This window comes from Pithys albifrons, chromosome 12, assembly GCF_047495875.1.
Source record: "Pithys albifrons albifrons isolate INPA30051 chromosome 12, PitAlb_v1, whole genome shotgun sequence".
NCBI classification, from domain to species: domain Eukaryota; kingdom Metazoa; phylum Chordata; class Aves; order Passeriformes; family Thamnophilidae; genus Pithys; species Pithys albifrons.
Genome location: NC_092469.1, coordinates 8,212,886 through 8,228,950, shown reverse-complemented (window position 1 = coordinate 8,228,950; position 16,065 = coordinate 8,212,886). Strand labels below are relative to the sequence as shown.

At 41.5% G+C, this 16,065-nt stretch overlaps 1 protein-coding gene across 4 annotated transcripts in view; it reads right to left on the bottom strand.

Moving 5' to 3' along the window:
- Nucleotides 1-244: 244 nt before the first annotated feature.
- PHKB (phosphorylase kinase regulatory subunit beta) overlaps nt 245-16,065 on the bottom strand; it is a 72,465-nt gene continuing 56,644 nt past the window's right edge. For 3 of the 4 annotated variants that reach the window (XM_071567662.1, XM_071567665.1, XM_071567666.1), the window contains 7 exons: nt 15,210-15,300; nt 13,415-13,617; nt 9,233-9,367; nt 5,046-5,175; nt 4,556-4,663; nt 3,133-3,273; nt 245-869 (listed from right to left, as the gene is read on the bottom strand). In XM_071567662.1, the coding sequence (XP_071423763.1) occupies nt 732-869; nt 3,133-3,273; nt 4,556-4,663; nt 5,046-5,175; nt 9,233-9,367; nt 13,415-13,617; nt 15,210-15,300 (946 nt within the window). In that variant the 3' untranslated portion in view covers nt 245-731. The remainder of the gene's footprint in view (nt 870-3,132; nt 3,274-4,555; nt 4,664-5,045; nt 5,176-9,232; nt 9,368-13,414; nt 13,618-15,209; nt 15,301-16,065) is intronic. The other variant, XM_071567663.1, reaches the window with a different exon arrangement.

Genomic DNA, 16,065 nt, shown 5'->3' with positions numbered 1-16,065 from the left:
TTAAATACAGCTCATTTGCCCTTTTTTTTTTAAACAAACTTTCATCTTGTTACCACACATTTCCCTTGTTAACTTACAGATGTTTAAACTACAATTGGGAAATTGCAGTGATATTATGTATTGCTACAGATAAAAAGTTGCTCTATTAGGATGAAACCTGTGCATCTAGTTAGCAAAATGGAAAATTAAAAAAAAAACACCTTCAAAGAATGCTGTCAATTGAACTGATACAGAAAACTTTAAATGAATAACAACTATTTAACCTTCACCTCCAATTTGTGTGTAAAACAGTAAGAAAATAATCCAACTTTTATATTTCCACAGATTGGTATGCATGTTAATTGTGGTATTTTCTGAATTGCATTTAGAACTTACAATAAACTTGTTTGCAATTATAAATAAATAGAGGTATAAAGACAAACTCTCACACTGCTTTTCTTTTGAAGTTAACCCGCTACATTAAGTGCATAATTTAAGATCATAAATACATTCCCATTCAGCTTAATCAAATATCATAGGACTAACTTCATGTGCTCAGTTTCATGCTGCATAGTTGAGAAAGGAAAACATCAGGTGGCACTTAGTATCTTTAATGGCACTTGTTTCAGCAAAGGATAAATATGCATTTGTATTACTAGCCAGGGTTACTCTTGAAAACAGTATTTTAAAATATGCTTGACAAATACACAGAACCTAACTAAAGCAACAACTCCTGTGCTGTGTTTTGAGCTTCAGCTAATGGTGCAAGGATCATCACTGCTTGGTTTCACCTCCCCTTCCAGCAGTAAGGTGATCACAGCCTTACTCAAGTAGCTGCACGTTCCCTTTTTCCCAAGGGGGTGGGTGTTGTAGAAGGCAGTCATGTCATTCTGCAGGAGAGAGATGTGCCATTAGTGCTGACTGGGGAAGGCAGCCAAACACAGGGAAACAAGAGGAACATCACAAACATGTCAGAAATGCAAATGTTTTTTTGGAGTCTAAAGCTATAGGATAATTCTGCTCAGTTTTCAGCAATCTCCCATCTATACTTCCTTCAGCATGTGGGAAACGGGTTACTAAGATGTACTGCAACTATTTCTTCACTGAGCTTTCCAGGACTGTAGAGATCCCACCTTCTTAACACTTTTTCAAATGTCACAGCTGTCAGAGAACAACTGCTCTCCTCCACATGCAGCTGGATGGTGCCTGTGGGACCCCACGGTGCAGGGCAGAGCCAGAGCCTTGGTGGCCACGGAGATGGACACTGACTGGGCATTCACTCAGAGGGAAAAAATCCAAGATTCAAACCACAGCTATCACATGAACTAACTCATTAATCAAGTCACCAAAATAGGTGTCCTTCACCAAACACCTGTTTTTCACAGTTAAAACATCTGCCTGTTCTCAAACTATAGATTAGCTGCTATATAAAGGTTCAACACAGGAAAATGGTTATTTTTATTAAATCAAGGACAGAGATTGTGAGGTGAAAATATCAGACTTCTGTAGTTTTAGGGTGTGTTTGCAATTACTGGAGTAAATACTTTGACCTTTATTACATGTTAACAGGGAATTAAAGTTCAAAATATTTGCAAGTCAGTTTAATGGAGGATCATAGCTCAGACAAATTAGGAGGTTTTAGCAGTGTTTTTTTAGGAAACTTTGAGACAGAATATCCTAAGAACAATCCTAAATAGGCCACAGTTAACTGCCAAGCAGGCATACACCTGGGAATGTGGGAGAGACAGGTTCCAGAAAATTTTCATGTAAGGAGCTGGAATTTCCAACAACAAACTTAAACTTACTCTTCACAACTATAAATTGGGACTTCTTTTTAAGAGACAAAAAGGCAACATTCTAAGTAGATCTGGCCTTGGGAAAAAAAATCCATCACTTCAATGAAGGCTAGGACAGCACCAGGAAAAATCAGGGTTTGCATGGAATTTTATTTTGTTTCTAGCCCTTGGGGTTTTGCAGCTTGTCACAGCAGTCAGCAGCACATTTGAGATCCCGTGTGGAGCTGGCACTTACAGCCCTCTGTGTGGATATGTGTGATTCTGGTATAGCCACAGAGTCATTACCCTCCAAAATGGGCCAAAAGAATTGTAATTCCAAGAAAATTGTACTCTTTTATAAACAAAGGTACTGTGCAAAGTGACATGTTGCTGAGGCTGCATCTGTGGCTTGCTTTCAAATCTTACTACAAAAAACTAGTGTCAAAAAAGTGAAAGTTTGAAAGAATTTGCAAGGAGCACATCCTTCCTCATCTCTTAAAGGAGCTAAATTCAGCAAGAGGAAGTGCTGTTGCATGTCAATGTTATGAATCAATAAATTCTTCAGAGCCAGCACAGATATCCTGGAGTATATTGAGCACAATAAAAGGCCAGATGGAGTGAGAAGATCCTCCTCAGTAGCACAGGGACTTGTCTCACTGCTTTATTTCTGTTTCTCCCTTCAACCAGTCCAATAAACTTGGCTTTATGACAGAATTTCAGAGCTTTGAGGCACCAAAACTGAGTGAGAATACTTAGAAATCTGTAAAGCATAAACCCTAAAATTCTACTGAAGTACATATTAAAAGCATGTATTGATTTATTTGAATGTTAACCCTCAGATATCAAAACCTTGCTAGGTCGTGAATGCAACTCCAGCACAAAAATCACTAAGAACAGTTCTGTATTTCAGGTTCTTACATTAGTATTTTTAATATGAGTTCTTTGGTTTCCAAATTTTTCTTAGTATCTGTGTACATAAGATCCAAAGTTCACTCTTCCATGATGAGCTTTATTTTTCCTTCTTTATTTGGTTATTTTAATGCTTCTCTGTTCTACTGTCCCTCCTAATGAATTCTGTCCCCTTTAATGAGTTACTCTCCCAGCTTTACCCAGACTGCCATTGCAGAGCTATGCAACACTGAGTGTTCTCCTTGCCCTAATATTCTGAATTTACAATTCAGCAATAAGGCACACCTCTTTCATCTCTGCTTACAGGCCCTTTGCAGACTTAGGCAGCACTCAGGCATATTAATTTCTTATTTGTGTTTCATTCTGAACTCCTATCAATTGCTTTTTACTCTGAACTGCACAGAATTAACATTCATAACTAACTTCAGTAAGAATGGTAAATTCTGTAAGACAGCAATATTTTACTCACTTGATTTTCAGCTCCCTTTGGACTGCTGTGATCTTTCTGAAAGTCATGAAATGCTTCTTGCACCACTTGGTCCAAGTCCACTTTGTCCTGGAACTCTAGTTCAGGATTTCTCTCCAAAATCACAGATATAACCATCAGCAACTAGAAGGTAGAAAAAGACTGTGAGACTTTAAATTTGATTTTTTAAAATTCAGGTTACATAATGGCCCTGCTGGTAATTGCATATGCCTCTTTCAAGCAGGAAGCCATTTAGCAGTGGCACAGGTAACGGTGCACAGATAATAGAATTCTGACTTTGATAAAAGAATCACTGGAAAAGCAGGCTTTTATGAAAGGTTACAATTGCTGGTGACTACTTGGTTAAGGGCACTGTGTAAATGACTGACATTAACATCTAACTTGGCTGAGAGCCAGGGGAGTTATTTTCCATTTTATTCAGCTGTGTGGCGGCACAAATGCTGGTGCTTGACCAACAGACAGGGTGAAAAGCAGCAAACCCTGAACCTCAGCATCTGGTATTGTCAGGCATAATTACAGCCAGTGTAATCATGCTTTGACCAAGTTTATAAAAACCAAAGTCAGTAGACACCAGGAAAGTCTCAGTTCTTCAGAATTTACGTTCTTTGTATCTGAAAGAGGTTTAAAATAGGAAGGTGAACATGGCAAGTGTGCTGTGGCAATACCTACAAGTGGGCAGTGGGGTCTGCACTGGCCACCTTGGGTTTGGCAATTTTGGGATCTTCTAGCAAACACTGGGGATGTTGCAGAGCCCAGCCTGAGCTCCAGTGGTGAGGCAGAACTACGTGGGGTGCGATCTCCCTGTGGAGCAATTCTCATGAGCAGCAGGGGCACATTTCTGGGGACAGCACAGGGCTCAGGCACCAACAGCATCTGATCTGTTCCAACAGCAAACACTGCAGTGCTGGGGAAGGGGTTGGAACAGCCTCTTGCTTTGCTGCTTGGTATAGGAGCATGAGCAAAGGGGAAGTGATTTGACTCAGCAGTACAAAGCAACTTACTAGACAGCCTCAGCAAAAAGGGCAAGAAGAATATTTTGGAGGGCAAAGTGATTATTTCAGAGCAGTTGTGGCCAGACCTAGAAAATTGCTAGGAAAAGGCTAGGAACTTGGAGGAAAGCTACTTTAGAATTACACTTCTTATTAGTTTTTATCTCCTGTGACCTCACTGTACTGGTGCTGTCATTAATATTTGCTAAAGGGAAAGAACATCAAGAACTTGGTGTATTCTCAATGTGTTAACAGGAACCTATTTAATCATGAACAATCTATGAGCAAACCACTGCAGCAAGTGCTCATATTTAAAATGCTAATTCTTCAGCTACTCGAGTCTGGGTTATTTTTTTTCCTTTAGGCTGTAACACACTCATGCACATTATAAAATTTCATTATTGTTGGCCACAGACCTCCACAATAATTTGCCTGTATTGTGGCTGGTCGATGTTTTGCAGCATATCTTCAACTAGGAGGGAAAAATTCATCTCATACATCGTCATATCCGACAAGGTTGGTTGCTGAAAGACAAATAACAGTTACACAAAGACCATACGCATGAAATCCAACCCACCCCCAGGAAGAGCCTATCTGCTTGTTGAGTCCTGCTCAGTAAGAAACACGACCACTGTAGGATCAAAAGGAGCAGATTGCAGAGTCCATGGTTCAGAAAGAATTTTCTAGACTTAAACTTTTATGAATGTGCTTTAATAATTGGTTTCCATTCTATTGTGATTGTTTTCCACTCCAAAAAAAAGAGAACTTGAAAACACTCTTGTTTTTTCAATTATAACAGGAAAGTGATACCTGAAGTAAAACATTAACACATAAACCAAACAGTGGTAAAGTAATTCCCCATTTTCAGGTGGAGCAGAAATGACTGAGCATCTCTGCTGGCTTTACCTGTGGTAGGAATCTCCCTGCCACTATGAGCCCATTTGGGGTTCTCTCCAGGATCTGCCACACGCGGTCGTAGAACCCGGCTGGGGTCCGGTTCAGGCAGCCGTCGATCTGCCTCCTGTTCAGCCAGCTCCTGTGGGCACAGACAGGGCACAGCACTCAGCACAGCCCTGCACAGCACAGCACAGCCATGTCTGGGCTGAGCCAGCTCCTGTGGGCACAGCCCTCAGCACAGCACAGCCATGTCTGGGCTGAGCCAGCTCCTGTGGGCACAGACAGAGCACAGACAGGGCACAGCTCACACACAGCACAGCAGAGCCATGTCTGGGCTGAGCCAGCTCCTGTGGGCACAGACAGGGCACAGCACTCAGCACAGCCCTGCACAGCACAGCACAGCACAGCCATGTCTGGGCTGAGCCAGCTCCTGTGGGCACAGCCCTCAGCACAGCACAGCCATGTCTGGGCTGAGCCAGCACAGTGGGCACAGCCCTCAGCAGAGCGCAGCCATGTCTGGGCCGAGCCAGCTCCTGTGGGCACAGACAGGGCACAGCCCTCAGCACAGCCCTGCACAGCACAGCACAGCACAGCCATGTCTGGGCTGAGCCAGCTCCTGTGGGCACAGCCCTCAGCACAGCAGAGCCATGTCCTGGGCTGAGCCAGCACAGTGGGCACAGACAGGTCACAGACAGGGCACAGCTCACACACAGCACAGCACAGCCATGCCCTGGGCTGAGCCAGCACAGTGGGCACAGACAGGGCACAGCTCACACACAGTACAGCACAGCACAGCCATGCCCTGGGCTGAGCCAGCATGGTGGGCAGTGCCCTCAAACACAGCTCAATGTGCATGTGCAGCATGTGCTGTGCTCTGGGGTAAGGCACATTCTGAACAAACACAATGAAGATGCTGAGCAATCAGAGATCAGGGTATTACTCTTGGGGGTGTTTGTGCTTTATAGAACTGGAGAAAAAGAGTTTACTGTGAAATCTCTCCAGGGCAGTCCAGTAAAGTAGCAGATCAAATTTATCAGGTCTAATCATATTAGAAAAATGTATTTCAGCAGAGTTGCTGAAGGGAGGCTTTTTCCCTGATAGTGTGTACAAAACAAGTGGCCTGTAAAGTTAGAAAATTCAACAGAATGGTTTTGTTAAACTAAAGCTTGGAAAAAACTGAGTTACCTTTGCCATAAATCACAAATTCTGTTTGTCTTCAAAAGCACACCGTCCCCACCTTCTTTTTTTTTCATTTACAACCACTGAGTCTGGAATTTCATTTTCCTACTTTTTCTTCTCAGTATTATTACAGCAGTGGGGCTTTAGCCACGATGTTTGAGACACCAGCAATGGAACTTGAACAAGTGGCATCCATGGGTATGATTTAATTGGTGGATTCACAATACAGATTTAAGTCTTGTGTAGCAGTACTGCCCATATTTGACAGAAGAGTTTTTCTCAAAGTTACTGCTCTTAGTTGTAGAAAAATCAAGACACTATTATTACACATTATTTTTTTAGAAAAAAAATACATTACTGCTTGGCAACATGCCTTTCTCTATTTCTAGGACCTGGTTCTGGTAGGCTGATTGAAAAGGAAAACAAAGAAAGGGGGAAATGTCCTGGTCACCTTTAACTGTGTTGTTCTGCAGAACTTTTGTAGCCTAGCTCAAGTTAATTCAGCATTAATATTTTTGGGGGTTTAGTTTTTGCTCCATTGGTAGTGCTACATTAACTTGATGTGTTTAGAATAAAATTACTTGTCTGTAAAATTACCTGTTTATGCAGTCACCAGTGTGCCTGATGAAATTATAAAGAGATCTTGCACTAAAAATCCTTACACTTAAATACTAGAGAAATGGGGAGAATTCCCTCTCAGATCTGACCAGAAAAGAGGGCTCTGATTCTGACACCTCCATGTGTGCTCTCCCATTTTTCTCAAGTTTCTCAGTATAGCTCATTCCCAACTACACCAGAAGACCAAGCAACCACTGTGTTGGTTTGGGGTTTTTTTTTCATTTTGGTTGGGGTTTTTTTGAGGAAAAAAAGGAAAAAAAAGTATCACTAAGGGATGGATTTTCTGAACAAGTCTGACCTCTAGGTAGATGGGATTTACTTCATGAAAACAAAGGAGATAATTAAAGTTAATCCTATAAAGCACTTGTGATACAATAGCTGTCACTGACTTACTATTGACTTTTATTTACTTTACCACTGCCAGGACTGAGACAACATAAAATGTAGGGGCTTTTTCCTGCATAACTGTATTGGATTAACATGAAAAGTTAAGGAAAAAATGTCTCATAAATCACTTCTCAATTAACACTGAACTGCCAAAAAACTCACACTACTATGACAGCTCCATCTCATTCTCTGTAGAGCTCTGTCCTTGGATTAGGATAACAAAACTTACATAAACACAAAAAGCTTTGGGTGGTAAAAATAAGAGGTTGTTTTCTTAATTATAAAAAGAAAGCATTTGGAGATGTCAAAAATACTGTGACCTATCTACATTACTATGGTGAAGAAGAGAGTCCTACACACCGAATAAGCAAGGCGAGTTTTAGAACTGTTTGGACCATTAAAAGAACAATGATCCATTTCAAAAAGGTTACTTTCAATCTTGTGAGCTACATAAAAAGATTAAAAAGCATATCTGTGGAGTCTGCTCTCTATTGGGGAGATATATAACACAGTCATCCACATGGGATCATATCCTGGAGCCCTGGGTAAGAGTTGGAAAAATTGCAAAACTCTGACCCTCTCTGAAAACTTGGAGAGAGGTTATGGAGAGACCATTAGTCCTTCCTGTATGACAAATTAACTGGCAGTGATATATTGGATCACACTAGCAGAGACTTTTTTCTAAAAATCCCCACAGTAGAAAAAACTGTCACAGAAAAAAAGCAAGAAGACTGTTCTGTAGTTCCTGGCAGGAAGAGAATTTTTAAAAACAAGTCACTAATGGGCAAGGAAAAAAAGTATTACTGTACTGGAAGAAATTAAAGACAAGAGTTTGGAAGGTTATGTTGGTGAACTTTTGTACTCAGATAAGCCCCCGAAAAGAATCCTCATGCTCAGGAAATCAGTCTGAGTGCTTTTTACTGACCTCTCCATCCTGTGTTACAGCAATCAAAAGCAGAAACTGCTGTGGCTACTCAGGTAAGCTCTCTAATGACAGATTGGGCTTGAAATACTTACTGTGGTTGACCAAATGGTTTCCTAAATAGCATAATAGTTAATGGAAAATGCTGCAAAGAGAAATAAGGGGTTGTTCTGCTCCAGTGTGAGAGGAGTAATGTCAGCATCAACATGAGCAGCCACAGCAATGCAACTGCAAGCATTAATAACCAACCAGGACACTGCAAAGCATGTGGGAGATCCAACACATGGCCAGTTGGACTGAGATGAGACACTGGATTAAGGAGCTTGTTTCTCAAGCATTACACTGGGGGGAAAACCAGGTGAGCTTGGAATGAAGAAGGAACACAAGTGGTAGGATGTGTTGTGTATTTCTTCTGTGCTGAGGGAAAAGGCCATCACCCATTCAGTCAAGGACTGTAGAAATTACCAGCAGTGCCATGTGCCACAGGTTATTCTAACTTAACTAGAAGTAAAACCTAAAGGAAGAGGTTTGATTCCACTGTTACCAATATGGGTCAGTGGAAATATTGCAATTTTAACTTTTGTCTTGCATACTTTGTATCACAATGAACGTGCTTTTGGCAGCTGATTACAGAAAATATGGCAAGTTTCAGGCAGTACCACTCTCTCCAGAATTCTAGAGAACATCTGTTCTTAATTCATATAATAACCCAGAAGAAAGATGGCAGTGAACAGCAGACAAACTGTTCTTACAAGCTACTTAACTAGAGGTTATTGGGTAATTTTTGGCTCTTTTCCCCACATCAAAGAAAGTAATGCTTCATGTTACAGTAGAGAGATCTCTTTTCAGTGGCAGTAAAGAGAATTCCACAAAGATAAAGCTGAAAAGGGAACATGCAATATAAAAGAAACAATTGTAGAACCTGTGAAAGAATGAAAAAGTGCGTTTTTGCCGCCTTTCCTTAAATAAATATATTACTGATCACAGATGCCTGGTGATTTCAGGTGTGTACAAAGCAGTTCAGAAATTAAATTCACTTGAACAGTGTTTATGAATGGAAACAGGTGCCCCAAACCCCACATCTCATTACCTGCCTGGCTGCTGTGGCTGAAGAATATCCAGCAGAAGCTGCTTCACTTCACTAGGGGACATCTGGTACAAGTCCTTGGCTGGCATATCCCCAGCACGGATTTTCAGCTCATACTTCATGGCATGAATAATCCATCTGAAGGAAAGGAAGGGTTATATTTATTAATTAAACACAAAGTTTCCAAATATGAAAAATTAGTCTAATAAAACAGGTCATAAGAATTCCACGTGATCCTGCTACTTGGCTGTGAGAACATGCATAAAATATCAGACTCTACTACTCTTGCTGTTTGATTGGAACATGAGATGAACTGAAAGGGATAATGCACATATTTTAAGAAATGTGTTGTGGACCATGCTTTCCATACAAAAAATTTATTTGACTACATCCCCTACATCCCATGTTCATTAAAGCAAACATTTACCTGCCTTTTGATGCTAAAATTCTTACTCAAAATTATGCTTTGACAATATATGCACTTTGCTGAAGAGTTTTAAAAAGCCATTAAAATGACAAGATTTTATATTTAAAAATACTTTAGGGCTTATTTAGTTTTAGTCTTTGAAACTCCCTTTTTGCAGTCTATCATATTTTTTTTGCTACCCTCTTCTGAAAAAAATTTGATTTCATAAAAATATGGCAAGAGTGAAGATTTTTAGCCTTAGGTATCAGAGAAGCAGAACTTGGCAAAGTATTGAAGGAAAATGCTGAGTTTTATTCTGCACATTATGTAAAAGCAGCGCTACAGCCTCTAATGCAATATCAAAGCTGAAATAACACAGATACACTGAAGCCAAATAACCGAGCACAAGGCTCAGCCTCTTACCATCCACAGGGGCTCAGTTCAAGTGGGCATTACTAACAAAAGCAAAACAAAACTTAACTAGTTTTTCCTCAAACAGTCCATCTTGTAACACTTGATCAAGGCTGGAGTACATCAAAGAGCCTTTCTGTGTTTATCTCCATATGCAGAGTATTCCTAAGAGAGTCACACTGCCATCAGTATTAGCCACATTCCACTAATTCCATTAGGTCATTTAATTATTGAGCCAAAAGGTGAAGAATGTTTGTGTTTATATAAGTCGAGTCACAGTCTTTTCTAAAGAATTATTAGAATTACTCTCCAGAGAATGTAGAGATGTCCAGCCACCTGATTCAACACTGCTTTAAAACTGATGTTTCCAGGACCATGACCTGGAGGTGCAAGATACCAGAGAAGATCAGGCAATGTGGACACATGACACTGTGCAGAAAACAGTACTTTCACTTATTTTAGCAGGGGAATAGTGACCTTCTCTTGTTAATAAGATTAACAACACAACTGGCTCAGGAGTCTGTCCTTTCTTCACTGATGACTCAAATGTGTCCCTGTGTAAGTCCTTCACTGTATTTTCTCTTTGCAGTGGCCTACAAACCACAGCAAAGTCAAGAGTGGACCTTCTGCTGAGCTCTTCCCTGGTAAGAGGTGGGGAGAAGGCAGTAGGTTGGGAGTTTTTACAGTAATAGGGCTGTCAGCAACTTGATCTATTTCAACACAAAACCCTGAAAACAAATCAATAACAAGACACTAAATCAAATCATTATCAAAGTGGAACGGCATTTCTGTGAGAAGGTTAATTTTGCTCACTGGAGTGGGTGATAACACTGAAATAAAGGAAATTGAATCTCTAGCATTAACCTTGGAAGAAAGGAAAAAAAACTGCAGGAAGGATTAGCTCCTGAGAATAAGGAAGGGAAGGAAAGAGGAGTAACATGGATCTGTAGAGGGGACAGCAAAGCATTTACGTGCCATAGGATAGATGTATTCCAGCTAAATCTAATACAGGCAATTTGTAACATTTTTGGTTTTATGATGAGTAGAATGTACTGCTAAAGTGGAAATATGAATCTTGTGTGCTAGAAAAAAGGCTGCTGGTATCTACCTCCAGTGCTGAAATGCTCTATTTTTCTCTACAGAAAAAAAAAATGGAAGATGGAACATTTAAGTTGTGATTTTAAAGCACGCTCACTAATTCTGTACACCTCAGTCAGTAGCACCTGGCCTGTTCAAAGAAGTGCTTATTCACATGCATGTCTCTTCCTAAATGTGAAAAATAATTAACTTCTGTAGGTAGCAAAGTAAATGCAGACACCATGGAATATGACAACACTCCAGCACAGTCTATTTGTAGGTCACCTTGTCAACTAAATAGAACAATCTAGTAGGTAAAAGATGTTTTGAACTTGATTCAGCTTTGTTGTTCCTGGCTCAGACAAAACTGTTTAGTATAGAATTGGACAACTAGGCAGCTGATGAATTGTCAAAAAGTGTTGTATATGTCTGTACGAGGAATACCATTCAGCTGGGGAGTGGGGGTGTTTGGTTTGAGGGTTTTTGAAGAACAAAATATTTAGCAACCTCAAGGGAAAAATCAGGTTTTTCTTTACCATGGCAGTTAAGCATTTTTGTGTAGAGAACTGTTCATGAACAATGTCCTTGTCATGCCAGATATTCAGGTTCACTGAGTATCAGAAGTGCACTCTGATGTGTCAAAATATTTTAGAAAAAGCTGTAATGGTAAGTACATTTGAAGAAGTCTTATTACCTCGTTCCCATTATGCACAATAGTTTAACAGAACAAGCTCTTTTTTAGGCATGTTGTTGTGCTGAAACTCTGAATGGAAATAGTTTAAGTAACTTGAAAACACTGTTCCAAGCATTTGTTGCTTATGGTTGCCAGATTTTAAGACCGATTTAGACTAGGCTGTATTATGAGCTGAGCACTTACTAAAAAGCAGAGAATGGAACTAGAAGCATATGTTGACCTGGAGGAGAATTGTATGGTTTCACAAGGGAATCAAACTCCAGCTGCATCCTTCTCAGATTATTGTCTTTGTGCAGCCTCTGCCTTTCCCACACTCGCCCCAAACCCACATGACCTGACTGCTCAAGTGAGAACAAGCTTTTGAAGGCCTTAATCCTAGACAGCAGTTTGCCTGCCTTCTCCCTTAAGTCCTGAAAACCTCTCACAGTAAAAGTTCTTACTGTGCACTCCATCTCTCGATTCTCCCTTCCCTGCCAGTACACACATCCCAAGCCCCTGGCCACGCCCCTCTGGCATGGCCTGGAGTGGGCCGGCAGAGCACACCCTGCAGGGCTCTGGAGTGGGCTGGGGTGACCCACAAAGCCTCTTCAGCTCCATGACCACATCCCCCCTGCAATAAAAACCAGAATCCCCTTTGCCCCTGCACTGCTAACAGAGCCCCATGCCCAGGCTGGGCTCCTGCTGCTCCTGCCTCCCTGCCCCGGGTGAGCCAGGCACAGCACCCTGCCTTGGTGCCAGCAGCACTGGGACCTGCGGGCAGCACCGGGACCTGCGGGCAGCACTGGGGACCTGCGGGCAGCACCGGGGACCTGCGGGCAGCACTGGGGACCTGCGGGCAGCACTGGGGACCTGCGGGCAGCACCGGGACCTGCGGGCAGCACTGGGGACCCGCGGGCAGCACCGGGACCAGCAGGGCAGCATTGGGGACCTGCGGGCAGCACCGGGACCAGCAGGGCAGCATTGGGGACCTGCGGGCAGCATTGGGGACCTGCAGGGCAACATTGGGGACCTGCGGGCAGCACGGGGACCCGCAGGCAGCACCGGGACCAGCAGGGCAGCATTGGGGACCTGCGGGGCAGCATTGGAGACCTGCGGGGCAGCATTGGGGACCTGCGGGCAGCATTGGGGACCCGCGGGGCAGCATTGGGACCTGCGGGGCAACATTGGGGACCTGCGGGGCAGCATCGGGGACCCGCGGGCAGCACGGGGACTCGCGGGCAGCACCGGGACCCGCGGGCAGCACCGGGACCCGCAGGCAGCACACTGCCCTGCCCATCTGCTGTGCAGGATGACCCCAGCCCCACCCAGTGCCATCATAGGGATCAAGCTTGGAACAATCCTCTAGTTAACTGTATTGGCAGGAGGGACGTTCCAAATGGACTATACACTGTTCAGTGGCAAATTTGGGAATAGTTGTGTACCCTTTTTGGCAAACTCATTTCAAGCAGGGTTCCTGGAACTGAACTGTCCAAGTTCTGCTGCATCATCTCACATAAACCATTTCTGCAATGTAGCAGCCACCCAAATACACCTGGATCATGCATGTTCCACTGCCACAACAGCAGTAATAAACAACAGCAAGAGACACTGTACTGACCCAATCCGTATCTTCAGCATGCCCCTGAACAGCTCAGGGGAATTTGAGATGATCCAGCCAATATGTATGACCAGTTCCTGCTGCACTACGGCTTCTCTTTCATCTTGTAAATGACATTTTTCATAGATTATGTTCTTAATCACTGCTGGGGATAAGGGGTTAGAAATAACTTCTTCCTCCTGGCCAAAAGCTCCAAGTGTCACCTATGGTTGTATTGGAAACAATTCAGAAGATACAGACAGGAATAAAAGCACTGCAGAAGCAATTCAGAAATCCAACTTGATCAACTCTGCTTTGCTTGTTAAAATTTCACAGTACAAAAATAATTGTATGTCATTGGCTGATGCTTGTTAATACTGTTAATTGGATGCTATTGAAGTAATAACCTTCACTAAAGGCAACAGTAAATATGGAATATACTTTTCTAAATTAAAAATGCTTTGGTTATAATCATGACTGTACATCAGGTTTAGACAGTATTTCATCTCATACATTTCAGCTGTGAAGCTCCCTTAAAATTCAGAATCAAATTTATAGTTTTGTTTTCTTATTTCTAATAGCATCCTAGAAGTTACAGCCTTCATTTCAAGAAACCATACTGCTGCTACTGGGTTGTTTAATCACAAAAAAAAAATTTTGTTAAAATTCTGATTCGGTTCTAACCTACTGTCAGTAAAACAGCAACACTAGTTTTTCTCCTATAATAAAGATCATTATTATAAAGTGATCAGTGAAGGAAAGTTAGGTTAAGAAGTTGAAAACAGCCTCAAATCAAGCTGCATGCAGGTGTAGTTTCCACTACAGCTGTGTAGCTCCAGAAGCACAAACCCAGACCTCAGTCTGGAGTAGGACAAAGACAAATCTGTCACAACAACATTACATACAAGCAAGTATACACAAACATATATTTAATACAAAAATACATAAATATTCAATCAGCATTATTTGGAAGCAGCTATTCATGAACTTAATTAAAATTATTGTGCTGGGGGAAAAATTACATCCTCCTTAGGAAAGGAAGAAACAGTCATGATTAAACTTTGTTGAAATAGAACACTAAAACTCTGGAAGACCTTTTGCTCAGCTGCCACCCATGTGTTGTCTTATGCTCAAACAGGGAAAGAGTGGCTAAGTTTTCATTTAAGTCTTTCAAAAGATGCCTTTCTACTTCACTCCATATACTTTTGTGAAGTAAGACGGCATATATATAAAATCATAGAAAGGTTTGGGAGGGAAGGGACCTTAAAGACCATCTGCTCCAAGCCCCATCCAACCTGGCCTTGGACCTTCTTAGAGATGGGGCAGCCACAGCTTCTCTGGGGCACCCTGCACCAGGGCCTGCTTATCCTCATAGGGAACAACTTCTTCCTAATACCTGATCTAAGACTATCTCACTTGAAAGCCATTCCCCTTGTTCTGTCTCTGGATACCCTTGTCAAAAGTCCCTTTCCAGCTCTACTGGAGACCCTTTAGGTACTGGAAGGGGTTCTGAGTTCCCTGCAGATCTCAAACCTCAGGAGTTTCATGTAAATTGTGCCTCTTCCCCTCTCACCTAAATGCTGAACTGTCTTTCCAGTCTTACCCTGTCATTAAGTATAAATTAAATCATTAGTCAATTCTATATGCAATTATTAAATATATCTTTACTTTTTCTGGATTTTTCTTCTGCAGTAAAGATATTTGAAGCCATTGGGTACTTTTAAAAGAAGCATCAGAGGCCTTCAAAATGACAAAGCCATTTGTTTAGTTTCTCTGTTATCATTCCTTAATACATTTCTGAGGAGCAGACACTTACCTGCTTGCCCTGAACTAAAACATTAGTAATAGATGGTGCAAGGCTGTCCACTAGTTTACCTAAAAGACTTGCTGCGAAGCGCACAACAGACCTGAGGGCAGAAAACAGAGCAGTCCCACTACATATCACAGGCCAGTTTAATGAATTCATGTATCAGCTTAAAGTCTGCCACAGCAGAGATCTCAAAGCTAACTCAGTGAAAACAGCATTATTTAGAAAGTGGAATTTGGATCAGATTTTATGTCATCTTCTATGGGTTTGCATTTTTTAGTCTAGATATAGGTTAATGGATCAAAAATATATTTAGTTAGAACTCATTAAACTACCAGTTCCACAAAAAGCTTCTTCTTTTCTCAGCAGCATCTTGAAAACGGACAGGTAAGAGATGCCAGCTTTTATTTTATAACATTTTCAATATTTTGCAAGATAAATAGACTAAAAAATTACCAAGGCTAAGGAAGAGCCAGATTTTGCAAGAGAAAGTACAACACATAACACCAAGGCTTTGTTGAGTGTTCCATGCTGAGGTAATATTTTGCACATGTAGCATGAAAACAAGAGACCTGAGTAACCTGCTAGGCTAAAAACAAGCTGCAACTGCTAAGAAAACCATTTTTCCATAGATGCAGTTGAAGGTTAAATATATGAATACTTTTAATAATAATTTCCTGACAAAATGCAAACCTAACAGGCCTGTAATTGAGCTTTTCTAGCACAGATTTGGAGGCTACTAAGAATCATTTATTCACAGAGTTAAGGAACAAGTTGTAATATCCTACAGTGTTAGTAAAAGCTCAAACAGTTGATGTTGATTCCTGGGAAAACTGCTACACACTTCTTAAGATCAAGAGCAAAG